The 15,993-nt window shown below is 40.3% G+C and overlaps 2 protein-coding genes across 5 annotated transcripts; both read left to right on the forward strand.

Annotated features, from left to right (window-relative positions):
• Positions 1–1,086: 1,086 nt before the first annotated feature.
• Positions 1,087–8,549, forward strand: gnpat2 (glyceronephosphate O-acyltransferase 2). The gene is made up of 16 exons (XM_010786799.1): positions 1,087–1,194; positions 2,175–2,375; positions 2,462–2,638; positions 2,831–2,960; positions 3,087–3,214; positions 3,376–3,451; positions 4,015–4,166; positions 4,516–4,646; positions 4,846–5,096; positions 5,945–6,202; positions 6,284–6,363; positions 6,742–6,882; positions 7,560–7,659; positions 7,750–7,843; positions 7,961–8,022; positions 8,204–8,549. The coding sequence occupies exons 1-16, from the start codon at positions 1,183–1,185 to the stop codon at positions 8,254–8,256; spliced, it is 2,046 nt and encodes a 681-aa protein (XP_010785101.1). The 5' UTR covers positions 1,087–1,182; the 3' UTR covers positions 8,257–8,549.
• A 2,424-nt stretch (positions 8,550–10,973) lies between these two features.
• Positions 10,974–15,951, forward strand: fam228a (family with sequence similarity 228 member A). Of its 4 annotated transcripts, none has more exons than XM_010786803.1 (9): positions 10,974–11,351; positions 12,149–12,231; positions 13,274–13,456; positions 13,529–13,606; positions 13,769–13,963; positions 14,592–14,678; positions 14,789–14,876; positions 15,138–15,273; positions 15,793–15,951. In XM_010786803.1, the coding sequence occupies exons 2-9, from the start codon at positions 12,151–12,153 to the stop codon at positions 15,860–15,862; spliced, it is 918 nt and encodes a 305-aa protein (XP_010785105.1). In that variant the 5' UTR covers positions 10,974–11,351; positions 12,149–12,150; the 3' UTR covers positions 15,863–15,951. The 4 variants fall into 4 exon arrangements, with proteins under 4 accessions (XP_010785105.1, XP_010785103.1, XP_010785106.1 ...); XM_010786801.1 differs by lacking the exon at positions 10,974–11,351 and adding an exon at positions 11,359–11,601; XM_010786804.1 differs by lacking the exons at positions 10,974–11,351; positions 15,138–15,273 and adding an exon at positions 11,359–11,601.
• The last annotated feature ends 42 nt before the right edge of the window (positions 15,952–15,993 follow it).

A 15,993-nucleotide genomic window follows, 5' to 3' on the forward strand; every position in this document is an offset into this window, starting at 1 on the left:
AATGGCTGGCATACCAAAAACAACATTTTATAGAAGCAGGAGGAGAAGTCAAATATTGTTGAATAATTGTAATTTTTACCATGAAAATCATATATGTTCTTGTTTATTAACATGTGAGGAACTATATAATTAGTTCTGAAAGCAATTAAACAATTCAAGTTTTCAAATAACAGCTCTTTTATAAATGTCCATTCTAGTGGACGTCAGGACCATCTTCGTGGACTTTATGACTCAATATTGTTGCAGGACACGGAACTGAAGCAGATACCAGATAGTTAAGGGAGATTCAGATGTTGAGCTCTCAGATGATGAGAGAGATGGGGATTTCACACCTGGGATAGAAGAGGGTCAAGAAGAAGGGGGGAAAGATGCAGAAGGCTCCATGAGACACAGACAGAGAGACAGATAGGGACGAGCTGGAAAGACATGGCCCAAGAGTAGCACGTATGTCTTATTGTTGTTTTTGCCTCAGGAATGCAAGCTTTGTTTCTATGAGCATGGTCAAATGGAGACCACATCCATAAAACTAGTCAAGATGACCCTACAGTCCGTGCCGACTGGAGTCAATGAGGTACTTTTCCCACTACATTGACTGCAAAGTCTTTGAAGATCTGGAACTAGTTTTTTATTGACCAAATAAACAGCAATGTTCAGATCAATTACTTATTTATGTTTTAAATAATAAAGGTGAATGTATTATTGTATTAATATGATATCACTCTATAACCATAAAACGTTACATAGTCTATCTGTTAATTTTGGCTGTCTTTTCAATATGGTCCCGACGTCCTCTACAGTGGACATACTGTAACATTTAAAACTACAATTAAATTAAAAAAAGTCTAAATTACAAGATACAAAAAAAAGGAAATTGGAAGACACTTTTTTTCCTCGGGCCCCAGGAGGATATACTCAAAAGCATGTATACCAGCAGCACAGCTAAATTGGTTCTGTATGCTGCACACACCATCGCTGTCCATAGTGTGTGTGGGGGTCATTCAAGAGCAAAGGGCTGCACATTACAGTAGACGGGAGGAGTTTCCAAAACCCGGCGACACCATTGGCCTGGCCCCGCGGGGGTGCTGCTGGGCTCCATGCAGGGTGCAGCGAAGGAAGGGGGCAAAACAAAACAAGTCGTTGAGGACAGGCACCTGCAAGGGTTTCGGTTTGTCCCTGTGAATAATGAGTAACACGGTAAGACAGCCGTCAGCACCTGCCGAAATGTTGTTAAATGTTTTTGTACACTCTTCCGCATCCTTTGAGACCGCTTTCTGTTCACAGAAATCGCTTGTGCGCTTAAAAAGTTAACATTAGAAAGTGTATCCAAATGCTAGCTACACGAACGAAGAAAAACACATACAAATGTTTGTTGAAAGTACTTTAAGCTGAGGCCATTTAGCTGTGAATAGACTTGTAAATAAAACTGAAGCTATAAACTGCTGAAACTTTGGCCAGCTTAAAAACAGTGTCTGTAATGTTGCTTAAAGGTCGCTACCAACCAACTGATATTAACGACTCGGGTCCTATGTTCATAGTTCATAGTTCATAGATAAGGAGTTTGAGTGTGTCTACATAACTAGGAAAAGCCTGGACTCCTATTTGTTGAAAATACATGTTTTAAACGCATAGAAAATGTTTTTTTTATATAAATAATGTTTATAAAATATGGGTTTTCAAAAGAAAAAACACAATAGTTACAATAACATCAACCCCCTCTTTGTTTTACATATGTAGGGTATTTTTTACAGCTCTACAAGAGATGTTTCCTACTGTTACTCTCCCTAAAATACAATGAAGTGTCTCTGTGTGTCCTAAAATACTATCATGTGTGTTATTTTTAGTTGGCCCTGCTTTTCCTGTTGTTTTAACAACCTGTGAAACTTTCCTTTGTATTATTTGTGTTAATTCAGAGGTTGAACAATTAGTAGTATGTGTTTTTGGCAGATAATTTAAGACTTGACTATTTAATATAATAAAAATCTTGCAAGGCAGCACTTAATACCCGGATCCACTTTGTTTATACCAGCAGCATCCAAATTTATGTTTATGTTTTCACTTCTCAGTCGCACGCTATAGCAGATCATCCATGTTGCTACTCTTTCTATTCTATTAAAGGTGTCAAATATTTAAATAACTGTAATGCCTTCAACATGAGTTTGCCTTTCCTCCTCCAGTACAGGGACTCATGTGGAGCAGGGCTGGAAAATGAGGAGGAGTTTGTGGATATATTAGAGGAGCGGAGGCGCAGCAGTGATCTGGGCCATGCACTGCGGACCTTCAGCCCGCACCCTTACAAAGGAGCCGAGTCCTGCTCCAACGCTGACCTCAACAAAGCTGTGCTGGAGTCCCAGTATCTGCGCTACATGGCCAAAGAGGTGGGATAGTGTCATTTAAAAACATAACAAAGACGTTTTCAAGCATTTCTTCATCAAAATTGTCTATTTTCTGCATTCCCATTCAGATAGCCGCTGAGACGGGGTCATCGGTAGAGGAGGTGAGAGAGGAGGCTTGTGGGATTTTGGAGGAAATGTCTCAAAACTTGCAGCTGAAGTGTATCAGGCTGATGGGCTTCACAATGACCAAGGTGTTAAAAAGACTCTACAGCGGCATCTTTGTTAACATGGAAGGACTCAACATGGTAAGGTTGTTAGTTCACACTGAATACTGAGTTCAGAACAACAGAAAGGTATTTAATTATGTGGGTAATAAATGTAAACTTAAAGGCACATCTCCTGTATTTAGTTTTCTTGCCTTTATTTCCCTCAAAATACAATCATTTTAAGTCTCTGTTAAAATGTTGGTTTAACATTTCCCTTCTGTCACCTTGCAGCTCCAACAATCCATTCAGGAGCATCCAGTGATCCTGATGCCCAATCACAGGAGCTATATGGACTTCCTTATTATCTCCTACATCATGTTCACCTACGACATCCCAATGCCATTTATTGCTGCAGGAATTCGCAAGTATCTATTTAAATTAAAACAACAGAATAATATATAGTAAAGAAATACATTACAGAATCCGTAGTTGATGCTCATTTCTCTATCTCCCTCTTTTTATTTCACAATTTCTCTCCCCTCTGAAGCTCTTGCAGGGATGAAGTTGGTCGGAGAGGTACTGCGTCGCTCGGGAGCGTTCTTCATCCGACGTGCGATTGGCTCTGACAAACTGTACTGGGCAGTGCTGTCAGAATATGTCAGAACCATTATAAAGGTAAAACATAAGAATCTGCTTCATCAGCCACGCTCAAACTGTGGTACTCCTTTTGGGAATGACTTCAGCTCAGGAAGCCCTTCTAAATCCATATTTATCAGCTTCTGTATATGATCATCTGTTAAAAAGAATTCAAACTCTGAAATGTTTTTTTTCTTTAGACAGGAATTGCTCCTTTGGAGTTTTATGTGGAAGGACTGCGGAGTCGCACACTAAAGTCCGTGATGCCAAAGCTAGGTGATCATAGTGTGTGTGGGCCCTATTTGGGCCATTGCAGATAAGAACAATAATAAAAGTGTTTATGATTTACGACATTTTTTAACAATGTCGTAAATCATAAACACTTTATTTTGACTTTATTTAAAGTATTACCATCCTCTGGTGGCTGCGTCAGTACTTTTCTTTTCTTCTTTTAAACATTTCCTTTTTTTGTTGTTGACACATTTCAACTTCAGTGTATTATGTACATATTAGTTTAATACTTTTACAGTGGGGTCCATCTTTTTGTACAACAATGACCCTAATACACGGTCGTAGAAAAGTGAAATTGTCTGTTGGCATCCTCAGTGTCAACAATTTGAGTTATTTGTTTCATATTTAATTGTCAATTATTTTTAAGTCACTACATGTTTACATACAAGTACATATTTTTGCTACCTGTGCTGTGGTTGGTCAAAAGTCTGTATTGTTCCCATCCAGATGGCTATAGGTGTCCACAGTTTAATTGTAGTGACTAACAAGGGGGAACAAATGTTGTCTTCATGCATTGCAGTTTTGACACAACTTTACTCTGTCTGTAGGCATGATGCACATGGTGATGGAGCCCTTCTTTAAAGGCGAGGTGTATGACATCACACTGATCCCCATTAGCATCAGCTACGACCGAGTGCTGGAGGAGTCGCTGCTCGCACACGAGTTACTGGGTATCCCCAAACCCAAAGAAAGCACCACGGTACGCCCTGGTCATTTACTCGCTTCACCAAACATTTCATAATCATCTGATTCCAAGAAGCCTCAGCACCTCCCAGCATGCACTGCAATCCAAACTGTTTATAATGAAAGTTAATTAGGTTCAGAATACCCTTGCTGCACCATTACTCCTGCCTCTCTCTGCCTCCATACCAACATGTAATTACGTTTGTTAATTATGTACAATACAGAAAGATATGCATTAATTGTATTTGCAAACAATATGAGTTTGCCTCACTAACTCATTAAAGCAGGTCAGAAGAGTTAATGCATGGATAAAGCTGATTATTTCTTGCTCGTGATTCAATCCCAGCCTTGCCCTTTCCCTGCAGGCTCTGCTGAAAGCTAGCAAAGTGCTCCAGGAAGATTACGGCAGCATGCATGTGAACTTTGGCCGTCCAATGTCTGTTCGACATTTGTGTGAAGGCAAGATAAACCGCTGCCAGTACAACCTCGTACCAAGGTAGAACAAAGTCCTTACGTAGAGTGTTTACAGTCTAAACTAAATCAAATTTAGTCAAAACAACATTTAATGCAGCCTGAATAAAGCAATATGAACAATAATTGTTCAATAAACATATGGTATAAAAGCCCTGAAAATTGAAAAAAATGGAAATACTTCCACCCCCTAACTCCCCTTGTCCCTTTTCCTCTATCCACAGGGACCTTCCTCAGAAGCCCAGTGCAGAGGTTCAGGCCTGTGTGAGCTGGCTGGCTCATCTGATGGTCAGGGTCCAGGAGGAGGGCTCTGTGATGGGCCCCTGGGCTCTGATGGCCTGCCTGCTGCTCCAGGCTCCCACCAGAGTCCTAACAGAGGAGGGTCTGCCCTGGCAGGAGCTCACAGACAAAACCCTCTGGCTCAGGAAGCTGGCGCTGGATTTTGGGGCTCGCCTGAACTGGCCGAGTGGGCAAGGTTATAATAGTTTAGAATTATACTTACATTTAGTTTTAGGTAATTTTGTGTTTGCTGGTTTAAGTTTAGTTTTCAGAAATGTTGTTCTGATTTGACATAAATTCATGTCCCTTTTCCCTGTAGGAATACATTGTAGCTTAAAAAAAAGCAAAACATTGAACACATTTAGGCTTCTTAATAATAAATAATAATAATAAAATAAGAACCAAGAAAAGAGAGGAACATTTTATTTGTTTTGTTTTATTATGTTATTTTAAAAGTAGGCAATAGGGGTTCCAGTAGAAATGATTCCAGTTTAATTCATCAAAATAGATATCGTTCTTATTTAGTTTCACTTTTTTGGTTTGTTTACTTGTTACTTGTTAACCATGCATCAGCACAATATTGTTTTATATCTTCTGTAAATATTGAAGTGCAGCTGCATCATGCTAAAAATGATGGAATTAAGTCCTCTACATTCAGCGGGCCTTTTGAAGGAGGTTTAATTCAAGCTCCCTTGAACAACCAGTAGGTGGCATTTGTATGCTGCTCTACAATTCACCTCCTAGACAAAGTGATGCAGACATTCAAACAGAGTTGTATTTGTCGGAGTCTCACCTCGGGACACTGAAGACTCCTCAGACCCTGCTTTAGATCAGACAGATTAGATGAATGCGAGGTGGCACTCGTATTCACATTCACTTAGGAGATGTTCAGTGGATTATTGCACCTTAAGTAACTTATCCTAAGAGGACTCCACTGAACTGTCTCACTTTACAGTTCTTGTTTGTGTGTGCAAATGCAGGCGAGTAAACACACAAACACATAAATACAATACAAACTATTCACGACACGTTTTGTTTTTACAGGACAAGCCCCTGATACGGATGTGATGTCATCCACGGTCGCCCTTCATGGCTCTATAGTTAACCATAAAGCCGGGCGTGTCTTCCTGGTTCAGGAGGAAGAGCCTACGAGAAATCGCCCAATCAGCCCAGAGGAGAAAATGATCAGCACGGCAGCGGCGGTGCTGATGCTGGCTTCCTACAGGAATATGTCTCTGCACATATTTGTTCGTCCCGCCTTGCTCGCAACGGCCTTACACATCAAAAAGACCACACAAAAAGGTGATGGTTGAACGAGATATAATTCAAGATCTCTAATGTATTTTCTTCTCGTTTCATCCTGATCCATCATTCCGTTCACAGACGAGCTCCTCGCCTTCTTCTGCTTCCTGCGGGACGTCTTCTCAAACGACTTCATCTTCATCCCTGGAAATTCGTCTCAGGTAAATGTCCTCTTCAGATTCCTTCGGGCATCGTAGGGCGAAGATCCCAGAGAGGATTACTGTCCTGTCAAACAGTGGTGATATAATGAGGAGTGAAAACATGATCACGGCTCTGCTTCTGACAAACATCATCAGGCTTAAGTCAGAGCAGAGTCCCAGGTCAGGTAGAGGAGTGTGTTTTGGCTAGCATTGGAAGTTATCTAGTAGCTTTTCGAGAGCTTCAAGTATTGTAAGCTAATTGTTAACAGTTTATGAGTTTATACACTTAAAAAAACCTAATCGAGAACATTTTCAGTGTAAAAGACAAAAATATAGGATTTTTTGTTGTTGTTGATATTGTGTGTTTCTGCGTGTTGATTCTATCCCTCCATTGATCAGGACTTTGAGGAGGCGTGCTTCCTCCTGAAAAAATGTGGAGCAGTCCACGTCAGTGAACAGGAAGTGACGGTGTCAGTCGCCGGGCTGGAGGTGTTGTCCTTCCTGCAGGCACTGCTACAACCCTTCATAGACTCCTACCAGGTGCTTTGACTCTTTCCTCCAGACGGACAGGGCTGTATCTGCCTCTGAGGACAGTGAGGTCATGGCCTCTGTTTATGTTCTGGGAATCTGAGGGTTTAGTCGCTCGTAGTTAACATTAAGCAGGTGATCTTGTTTTTATTCTGATTCCAGTTTTGTTGTTGTTGAATACTTTAGGTAACAAAAATAAATGATTAACACAACTAAGTCAGATAATACAATTGTCCTCTTTTGTAGTGTGGGAAAAAAATAGGAGTGCTTTATTCACATAAAAAATACATTGTTTACTAATTAGAAGTAGAAGTAGTTGATGACCGATCTTTAAAATACAACTTGCAGAAAGTATTTTTAACCTGCTCTTTCATCTGGTGTAATTTTTTGAATTTTTATTCAATTAAAGTAGTAAATGTAATGCTTATTTTGTGTTAAATGTATATTGTTACTACACCCATCTTTACGCTGGAGATTTTAGTTGAAGGAAACTAAATAAAATGACTAGTTGTTTTCTTTGATAATCCTTGAAGTGAAAGTCTCACTGGTACAACCTTGTCAATCTTTGCTAAAGTAGAGTGGGCACTGGTTAAAAGTTACTAATCTAGGCTTTAACTCAAATTCAATTTTGGTCTTTAAGTAGTAAAAGTATGTCTTTTTTAATTGATCAGGTGTGCTTTCATTTCCAGGTGATATTCAGGTACCTCTGTGAAAACGAAGTTCACGTGTACGCTGAGAAACAGTTCCTAACTGCTGTGCGAAACCTGGCTACAGAGCTCATCCTTTCAGGTGAAACAGAAAGTGACCTCTGACCTTCTACAAACAATCTCCAGCTGTGTCCATCAAATAATTCCCTATCATTTTCTCTGTGAGTTTCAGGTGAACTTCACACCTACGAAGCACTGTCGTCTGACACACACAAGAACGTGTTGTCGGCCCTGCAGAGACTGGACAGTCTGACAAAGTCGAGGGCGTGAGTAACGAGATTAGCACCTGTTTGGTTTTAAGCTCATTTTCTGAGGTGCCTGAGAAGCTGTCTGAATTTCTGATGCCAGAGTTAAGACTTCCCCTTTTTGTTTTCTCACCGCAGGTCTGAGCAGAATGAATACACGGTGAATAAAGCAGCTGTCAGAAGAATCGATGACATACTTTGTAAGTCAGTTAACTTGAAAATACAAGTTTGTATTTGAAGGAATTTGGGATAAAGTTGTGTATTTAGATCTTGTCCTGACTGTCCTTTCGATGTATGAGATTTGGTGTTTGTTCTTGGTTTTGTTTACCCCTCCAACCGAGTAATTTATTTATTTTCTTTCTCTTTCTTTTCTCACTGTAGCTGGGAAAATCCCCCCCCAGATGCTCCACACCACACCTGAAGCAAAACTCTAGCCTCCATTGGAACAGATCCAATCTTCAGTATCTCTGTTTCCTTGTTTTAATTCCTTACATTGATAGGGTGACCCAAGGTTGACTGTATGGCTGATTTTGGTAAATGGCCATTGTCAGTGTTATTCGATGAAGAAAGGTGTAAGTGTGACTGATGCAATAGTGATGCCTGTGATTTAATATGCTGAACTCAAACTGATTTCAATCAGTTGCATTGTATTATTATGTTTTTGTCTATTGCTAATTGCAAAGGCTGCCATGTATTATTGAGGAAAAATGAATAGAGCACTTTAAAATAACTTGACTGATTTATACTGATAGTTGACATAGGACAGAGTATGATTTATGGCACTTGATTGTATAATGAATAACGTACCATTAAAGAAAAAATAATCTAAAAACCATATCCCATCACAGATTAGTTTGAGACATTTAGTTTTTATTTATGTCAATAAGTGTAAAACAGATGTAACAAAATGCACCATACATTCTTGATCTTCTCCTTTTTAATATCTTTTCGGTTTGTATAAACCCCCAACAACAGCGAGCAATAACCAGAGGTCAAAGTTCAACCTCCTGTCACTGCCTGTACTTGTAACCCCTCAGCAGTTAAAGGCATTGTATTTGCAAATTCCCCATTATGCTGTTTTACATGGATTATCTATACACAGGTGGTACGTCAACTTTGATGCGTAAAGCGCTGACGGGGTCTTGACAAAACACCGAGATGTACTCCAACACTCTTGAATTTAGCTTTTTCTCGCCCTCTTTGGCTCGGTGCCGCTCTTTGTCCCATCTATCCTTCTCGCCGTTCATTTGGGAGAACAGGTTGACCTGGATGGTATGCAGCGTGGCCGCCAGCACGTAGAACCCCCCCTGCAGCATGTGGCAGAAAGCGGAGCCCACGCTCAGCCCCGCGCCCATCAGGTTAGGGATCGTCTCGCACACCACGCACAATCCCTCCAGGAAGTGCAGCGTGCCCTTCCTGCCCAGCGGCTGGCCGTGGTGGAGCAGACCAACGTCAAGGGGAGAGGGGGTGGGCCGCTGGATGTGGTTCACCATATATCTTGCGCAGTCGGCGAAGTGCGTGGCGGCACGGCGCAGCGGGAGGAGGGCCAGGTACAGGTGACATGCTGCTTTGGTGAGCGCGTGGAACAGCAGCCGCAGCTCGAGCACAGCGTTGCCTGGAGATAAGAGGGTAACGGGGTCAGTTGGAGTCTAATTTAACACCCTGGCTAATGTCAGCAACCATTACAAACAGCGTCTGCCCCTGGATTAAAGTGATCATCAGCCATGGCTAACACCTGAGCACGCGAAGTGGGTGGCACGGGGCTTCACCACGAGCCCCTCAACACGGGACCACTCTTAAATAAAATAGTTTAATCTTTAAATCATAATTCCGTATGTTGCAGTTTCACTTTTGTCAATATTTATGTCTTGGAACAAATTCGCATGAAAACAGCAGAGCTTTCAGTGAAAATTGCTAAATGACATTATTTTATATCTCTCAAAACATTCTTTTTAATTTAAGCAAACCAATGGTTTTGACTCATTTAACAAGGCCTTATTTCTTAGATTAAGCCTACTCTACGCAACATGGCCTGATTTACATTTGAAGTATGTCATGCTTTGCTAGACGTCCTGTTTATTCTGATCATGCTAAAATGGTGTGCAAAATGAAAACATCACTAACATAACCCAGTGTGCAAACCTTTAATCGCGTTTTATGATGGATTCTTAGCAAAACTGCAATGTTACATATTTGTAGCTTAATGTTTATGATATAATTTGTACCCAAACTACAAATTATGTAGCCACATTTTATGTAGACATAAAACTAGTCTTATTTCTGATACTGTGAATGTATGACAGCTGTTTTCGCCATAAGGTAGGCTACTAGACAGGTGGCTTCCTGAAGAGCTTCCAAATATCCCCTAACCTACATTTTCCCTTACCGTCTATAAAGCATAATATCCACAGCAGGGCAGTGATCGCTGCCAACGAAGTCCACCAGTCCATGTGGTCTCCCCCCTGTCCTGGACTCGTCAACGAAAGGAAAGAGAGCAGCTACAATCCCCAAGTTATGATCTGGCCAAGCCCTGCTCTGCCTTTACGCAGCTAATACCCAAACATTAAGTAGTCGCATTCTCCGCAGGAGCCTTGCAGCCTGTGCGCAACATGTTGAAGGTGCACCTGTCCACGAGCGCATTAGGAACAAGTTAAAACAACTTACTGCACCTTATAGTGTCGCACAGAAAATGGCACTCCTTTACTACCATTTTTGCAATTAGGAATGTCTTTAAACATTAACAACAGAGTAAACCTAAAAAAGTATATTAATTTCCCTCGGCCTATGTCCCATATCATTGGTTTACCCAGGCTAGATAAACAGTCTGCCTCCAAGTTTGTCTAGACACATGTAAGTGCCAGGAGACATCACCTTGCCTAAAATAGCTATCTGTGACTATTTTAATGAAGGAAAACATCAACAATGATTATTGGAGTTATACAGTAGTTGGGTGTATTGGAAATGGCATGACGTTGCATGGCATGTTTATTTTCACTTTTTAAGAACATTTTTAAATGTAACATTTTTGTATTTTCTTAAGGCTATACCATATTGAGAAAAATGTATTGCAATACATTTTCAAATAAAAATGGAAATTTGTATTAAACAATCATTTAAAAATATAATTAAAACATACTAATGAATAATAATAATAGAGCAAAAGTAGTAATATTAAAAATAACATATAAAGGAATAAGACGTAGCCTAAATAAGTTCACAATTTCAAGACGTATGCACACTGACACAGACAATATTTCTGTTTGCCGAAATATGTAATTATTTTTCACACAGAACATGTTGTTCATATTAAACTAAGGAAACTAAGGAAGTTATGGTGTCGTATATCAGCTTGTCTCGCGCTGAACCCCGCGTGCGTCTTTGCTCGCTTGTGAGACGGTGTCATGGCAACGTAAACACCTTAAGACGGCAGGACACCTGAAGGAGGCCTCTCCTCTTCCCCTCCTTTCCTCTCCTCTTCCTCTCCGCGAGTCACCGCCTCTGCTGGAGCCAGTCTCAGGGGACAGCAAAGGTTAGCAGTCGGTACACTTTTTAAAATGTTACAACGTGTGTTTTATGTAGAGTCTGCTATCTACTCTTGTGCCCACTTTTCAGGGGCGCTGAGGGAGGTCGCGACTTACGTTACTTAGCGACCCTATGAACTTTTTTTTAATAATGTTGTATTATAATATTGTCAGCGGGACACCAGTATTTTCTTAATTCACTAATTCTGCCGTTTTTTTTCACGAACGTCTGACCAAAACGTCCTCACTGCAACACAGGTAAGAACACTTACACATACCATTACCATGTCATTCATATTCAATGTTACTGCTTGAATAATATGTTGAGCATGTAGCACACTGACTGTAGATTCAGGTCCTCCAGAGCTCGAAAGTAACAATTAAGTATATTTACTCAAATACGTAAGTACATTTTTAATATACATGTACTTTACTTGAGTATTTCCATGTTATGCTACTTTTTACTTCTAGTCATTTTTGATACAATTTAACTAACGTATTATGATTGATTATTATGGATGGCAGTTTTAAAAAAGTAATTCAGGTTCTCTCCACCTTCACCAGCTGAACACGTTAATAGATAACTAATAATAGATAACAGATTGAGTAGTTGGCTACATTTTGCTGCCAATACTTACTGAAGTAACATTTATTTTAAATGCAGGATTTTTTCTTGTAACAGAGTATTTCTACACTGTGCATGGTTGTATTACTTTAACTTCAGTAACATCTGAGCACTTGTTCCACCTCTGGTCAGACCTAAAAGCAGGTTGTCACCGATGGCTTAACTTTTCTCATGATTTAGGGATGAGCACAAAGAAGAAGAACACCCCCAGTGGTGTGATCACCTTCCACACACATTTTCCTGTCGGCCTGCTGAAATCAGAGGTAAAAAACGTTCACGCCAACTCATAATGTATCACTGGTCTTTAAATGTCAAGAGCTACCTAGATACGGTAGTGCACCCTGGTCAGCATGGGGTACAATACTTTTCCATTTTCTCCTTCCATCTCTTCATATCTGAATGTACAATGCTGGAATCTCAGTGTCCTTGGAAAGATGAATGGAAAGGTTTCAGGTTATTGACAGATAGTTGCTGTAGCCACTGTTATCCTCTCTTGACTCAGGATAATAGAAAAAAGGGCCTGTGGAGGGGTCAGGTGACATGCAGCTGAACAAACTAGCCGAGCATACAAATGGTTGTTACAGACAGACAACAGAAAGCACAGCAGGAGGGAAGCTGCCATTGATGTTTCAGCTGATACAAAAAAAATCCTCATAGTGCACAGACATGTGTCCCAGCGTGGTGTTCACGTAACAGTGAGCTGCAGCTCAGGTTTCCAGGTGGTGACGTGATCTGTCAGAGCCTTTTCTGTTCACCTGCAAGAGTGTGTCTGGTCTGTCTGTGAACTCAGGCCGGGATTTCTGAGTATATCCTTTCTGATACGCCAATATGTTTCCCTTTAGTTCAAGAGCGATGTATATTTATTTTATTAATTATTCCTTTGTTCACCTGGCTTGAACAAGGTGATGTGAGACTGTATTTATATATATTTTTTTTTTATGTAATAGTATATCTTTATTTCCATACTTATATTTAAAAAATCGTAGTTTTTCACTAGTAGCCGTTTTGTTGGTGAGGGGGTTATTTGTTGTTCAATAATACTAAATAACTAATAAATGTGGATATTTTTACATGTTGAGAAGCCAATAAATACAGTACAAAATTACTTATTGTCCACATGAAGCATGCTGCAATTTAAGTTTATAAACATTTTATTATAATTCCGGTATGCTATGCTGTTATAACATGTGTTCCTACTGTATAAATGCTGGTATTTGCTATTTAAAAGAAAATCCAAGGATACTCTGCAAACAGCATGTTGTGTTTATTAAGGACAGTTACAGAATTGACCCTATGGTGTTTCAGGAGCGCATGGTGGATGTTAAGGGCACAACAGAGAGCCGAAAGACCCCCATGCAGCCAAGCATGAGTATGAGGAGCCCCGGTGAATGTGTGAGAGCAGAGGAAAGCGAGGAGGCCTCACCCTCTGGGTCAAAGCTGGGGGGCCAACAGGGATGGCTCTCTCACGCCTCCCTCAGACGACTGCAGGTATTGCACACATCCAAACTCAAACCTGCACAAAGAGAGGGTGAATTTTCCAATGCATGCTTTACTTTTTAGGGAAATATGGAGGCTGAAAATCAACAGGTGAAGGAAATAACCCAACCATTACTGGATACAGAAAATGGTTTTGTGAAGGTAAGATGCTGGAGCACAATTTTTTTGTCTTAATTTACAGTTTCTGTATTTAAAACATGCAGCTTTTACAACTTTTATTCATCATTGTGTTACAAAAAAGGCCTTGAATCTTTAATTATGTATCTGTATCTCCCACCTTGGTTTAAACATGTCTTCATTTAGGAGTTGGAGACGTTTCTGATCAGACAGGACTTCACAAAGCTGAGGAGGAGGGAGATGCTTCACAAGCGCTGGACTGAGCGTGTGTGGTTTCCCCTGCAGAGGAGGGTGGAGGAGCACGTGTCCAGCTGTGGCCCCGCGGTGTGCAAAAGCCGCCAGAGCCTCTACAGTCACTTCCTCCATCACTGCAACACGAAGGTGATGCTCACCTCTGGAAAGAGCTTTGGTCTTGTTGTCATTTAGGGTTTTTAAAGGTCCCCTCTTTTTCATCAATATATTACAGGTCTCAGTTATATACAAAACATGTCTCTGAAGTGTTTGGCTCCAAATACCAAACAGATCATGAATTATAGCATCCCATAATCCCCTCTGTTTCAGCCCTGTTTCAAAAGTGCTGATTCTCTGTCTGTTACTTTAGATGAAAACAAGGATCCACTCCCCACGCCCCTCTGAGAGATATTTGGCTAAAAAGAACACAATGGTGGAGGAGGGGGGGTGTTGCCTTGGTTGGTGATTGGCTAATGGTTACACAAGCCAAAAAAACATTATGACATCATAAAGTGGCCAAAATCTGATCAGCTCATTTTCAGACAGGTTTTTATACCAGAACAAAAAGAGAACAAATCTTTTTTCCTGAAACTTTCAGAATGTCTTTACACCGAGGGGACACATGTTTATGTATAAAAGACATGAAAAAGTGGATTTTGCATAATAAGTGACCTTTAAATGATGCATAAGACTTCACACACACACACACACTTTGGTGTTTGTGCTTTCACTACAAAAACACACAAAAGACTATCCAACTAATGTCTTTCATCTTCAGGGCTTTGTGTTTCTAGAACATTATGATCTAAAGGAATACGATCCGTTTCTTCTCCGCATCAAAAAGCAACGCTACCTCAACGTGAAGGTGATATTTTGTAACTGAAATGTTTTGCTAAATATATATTAAAAAGCAACTTTTGACACACTGAAGAACTGCAAATGCTACTGATGAAGTATTCTCTGATTTATCCCCAGCTCGGTACGGAAGACTTAAAGGAGCCATTGTGCCTTCAGTTACATGAAAGACTGAAGGAGAAGAGAACAGCCTCTTCTTGTGAAGCAGGTATTTTTCTTCTTTGAACCAAAAGGAAATTGAAGGCTTGGTTTAAATTTGAGCTGAGATATCCACAGTGGTCCACAATTTGGGGAAAGTGAGACTATATTACTTTTAAAAGAGGAAATAACACATTGTCCCTGTTACAAATGAGAGCCATATTCACAAGTAGTCAAAAGCACCCTTTCTTAACTTCATACACTTTTGTTGCTACAGCCTTATTAGCTTATTGCGGCAAATTTTAGCTAACCACTTTCCCTTTTGCTTTAGGATGTAGATACACAAGGAGACAAGTAGAGAAGCTACCTCAGAGCAACATCCTGCTACAGGCCTTTTCACATCATCCAGTCACTGCAGTCAGAAACACTCCAGTGGTGAATGAAACTGGAGGAAGGAAGTCTAGCAGGTATACAGTATGATGAGATGTTAAACTATATTTTCAATTACCTATATTGAGTTTGGGTGTCAAACTCAATTTCATCGCGGGCCACATTATGGTTGAGCTCAAAGGGCCGGTTGTAACTTTAAGACTATATAAATACACATACATAAATATATAATATAATGAATTATATTACATTATTGCCTGAATTATTATCGGATAGGGTGTTAACTTCATAATGAACTACGTCTGTTGGCAGAAGTCTAGGGCAAATAATTGCAACGTATTATATTCTTTGCAAGCTCTTACGGGCCACATAAAATGAAGTCCACGGGCTTTGAGTTTCACACCCCTGCCCTATAGGATGCACAATGATTATGTAACACAGCTGCAGCATAATGCCTCATAAAGGGATATTTGAGATGTTGTGAAGTGGGTTTGTATGAGGAACTTATAGGTACTTAATATAACGCCAATTCCTTTCAGGGTTGCATCTGTTAAATTAATGTGTGCACATTTTTCGTGCAAATGTCTCTCATGCAGGTTCGTCAACATACCGTACCGGATCAGTTCCACCGCCACACCGGATGGAAGGTGCCATAGGAACGGTTGATTTGCCTCCAAATGTGGATGTCAGCAACAACCAGCAATTTTAAAACAACACCAGTCCTTGGTTACATCGAAATAAAACCCATATTAACGCATCTTTACCTTTCTTTCTAACTACCTCAAATGTTACCCCAG

Source organism: Notothenia coriiceps, unplaced genomic scaffold (genome assembly GCF_000735185.1).
Source record: "Notothenia coriiceps isolate Sejong01 unplaced genomic scaffold, NC01 NC01_scaffold00029593, whole genome shotgun sequence".
Taxonomy (NCBI): domain Eukaryota; kingdom Metazoa; phylum Chordata; class Actinopteri; order Perciformes; family Nototheniidae; genus Notothenia; species Notothenia coriiceps.

Coding starts and splice junctions, on each gene's coding strand:
- gnpat2 (XM_010786799.1), top strand. Junction 2,961..3,086: donor ATTTATTGCTGCAGGAATTC/GCAAGTATCTAT, acceptor TCCCCTCTGAAG/CTCTTGCAGGGATGAAGTTG. Junction 3,215..3,375: donor ATGTCAGAACCATTATAAAG/GTAAAACATAAG, acceptor TTTTTTCTTTAG/ACAGGAATTGCTCCTTTGGA.
- fam228a (XM_010786803.1), top strand. CDS start 12,151: ATGAGCACAAAGAAGAAGAACACCCCCAGTGGTGTGATCACCTTCCAC. Junction 13,964..14,591: donor TCCATCACTGCAACACGAAG/GTGATGCTCACC, acceptor TTTCATCTTCAG/GGCTTTGTGTTTCTAGAACA. Junction 14,679..14,788: donor AACGCTACCTCAACGTGAAG/GTGATATTTTGT, acceptor ATTTATCCCCAG/CTCGGTACGGAAGACTTAAA.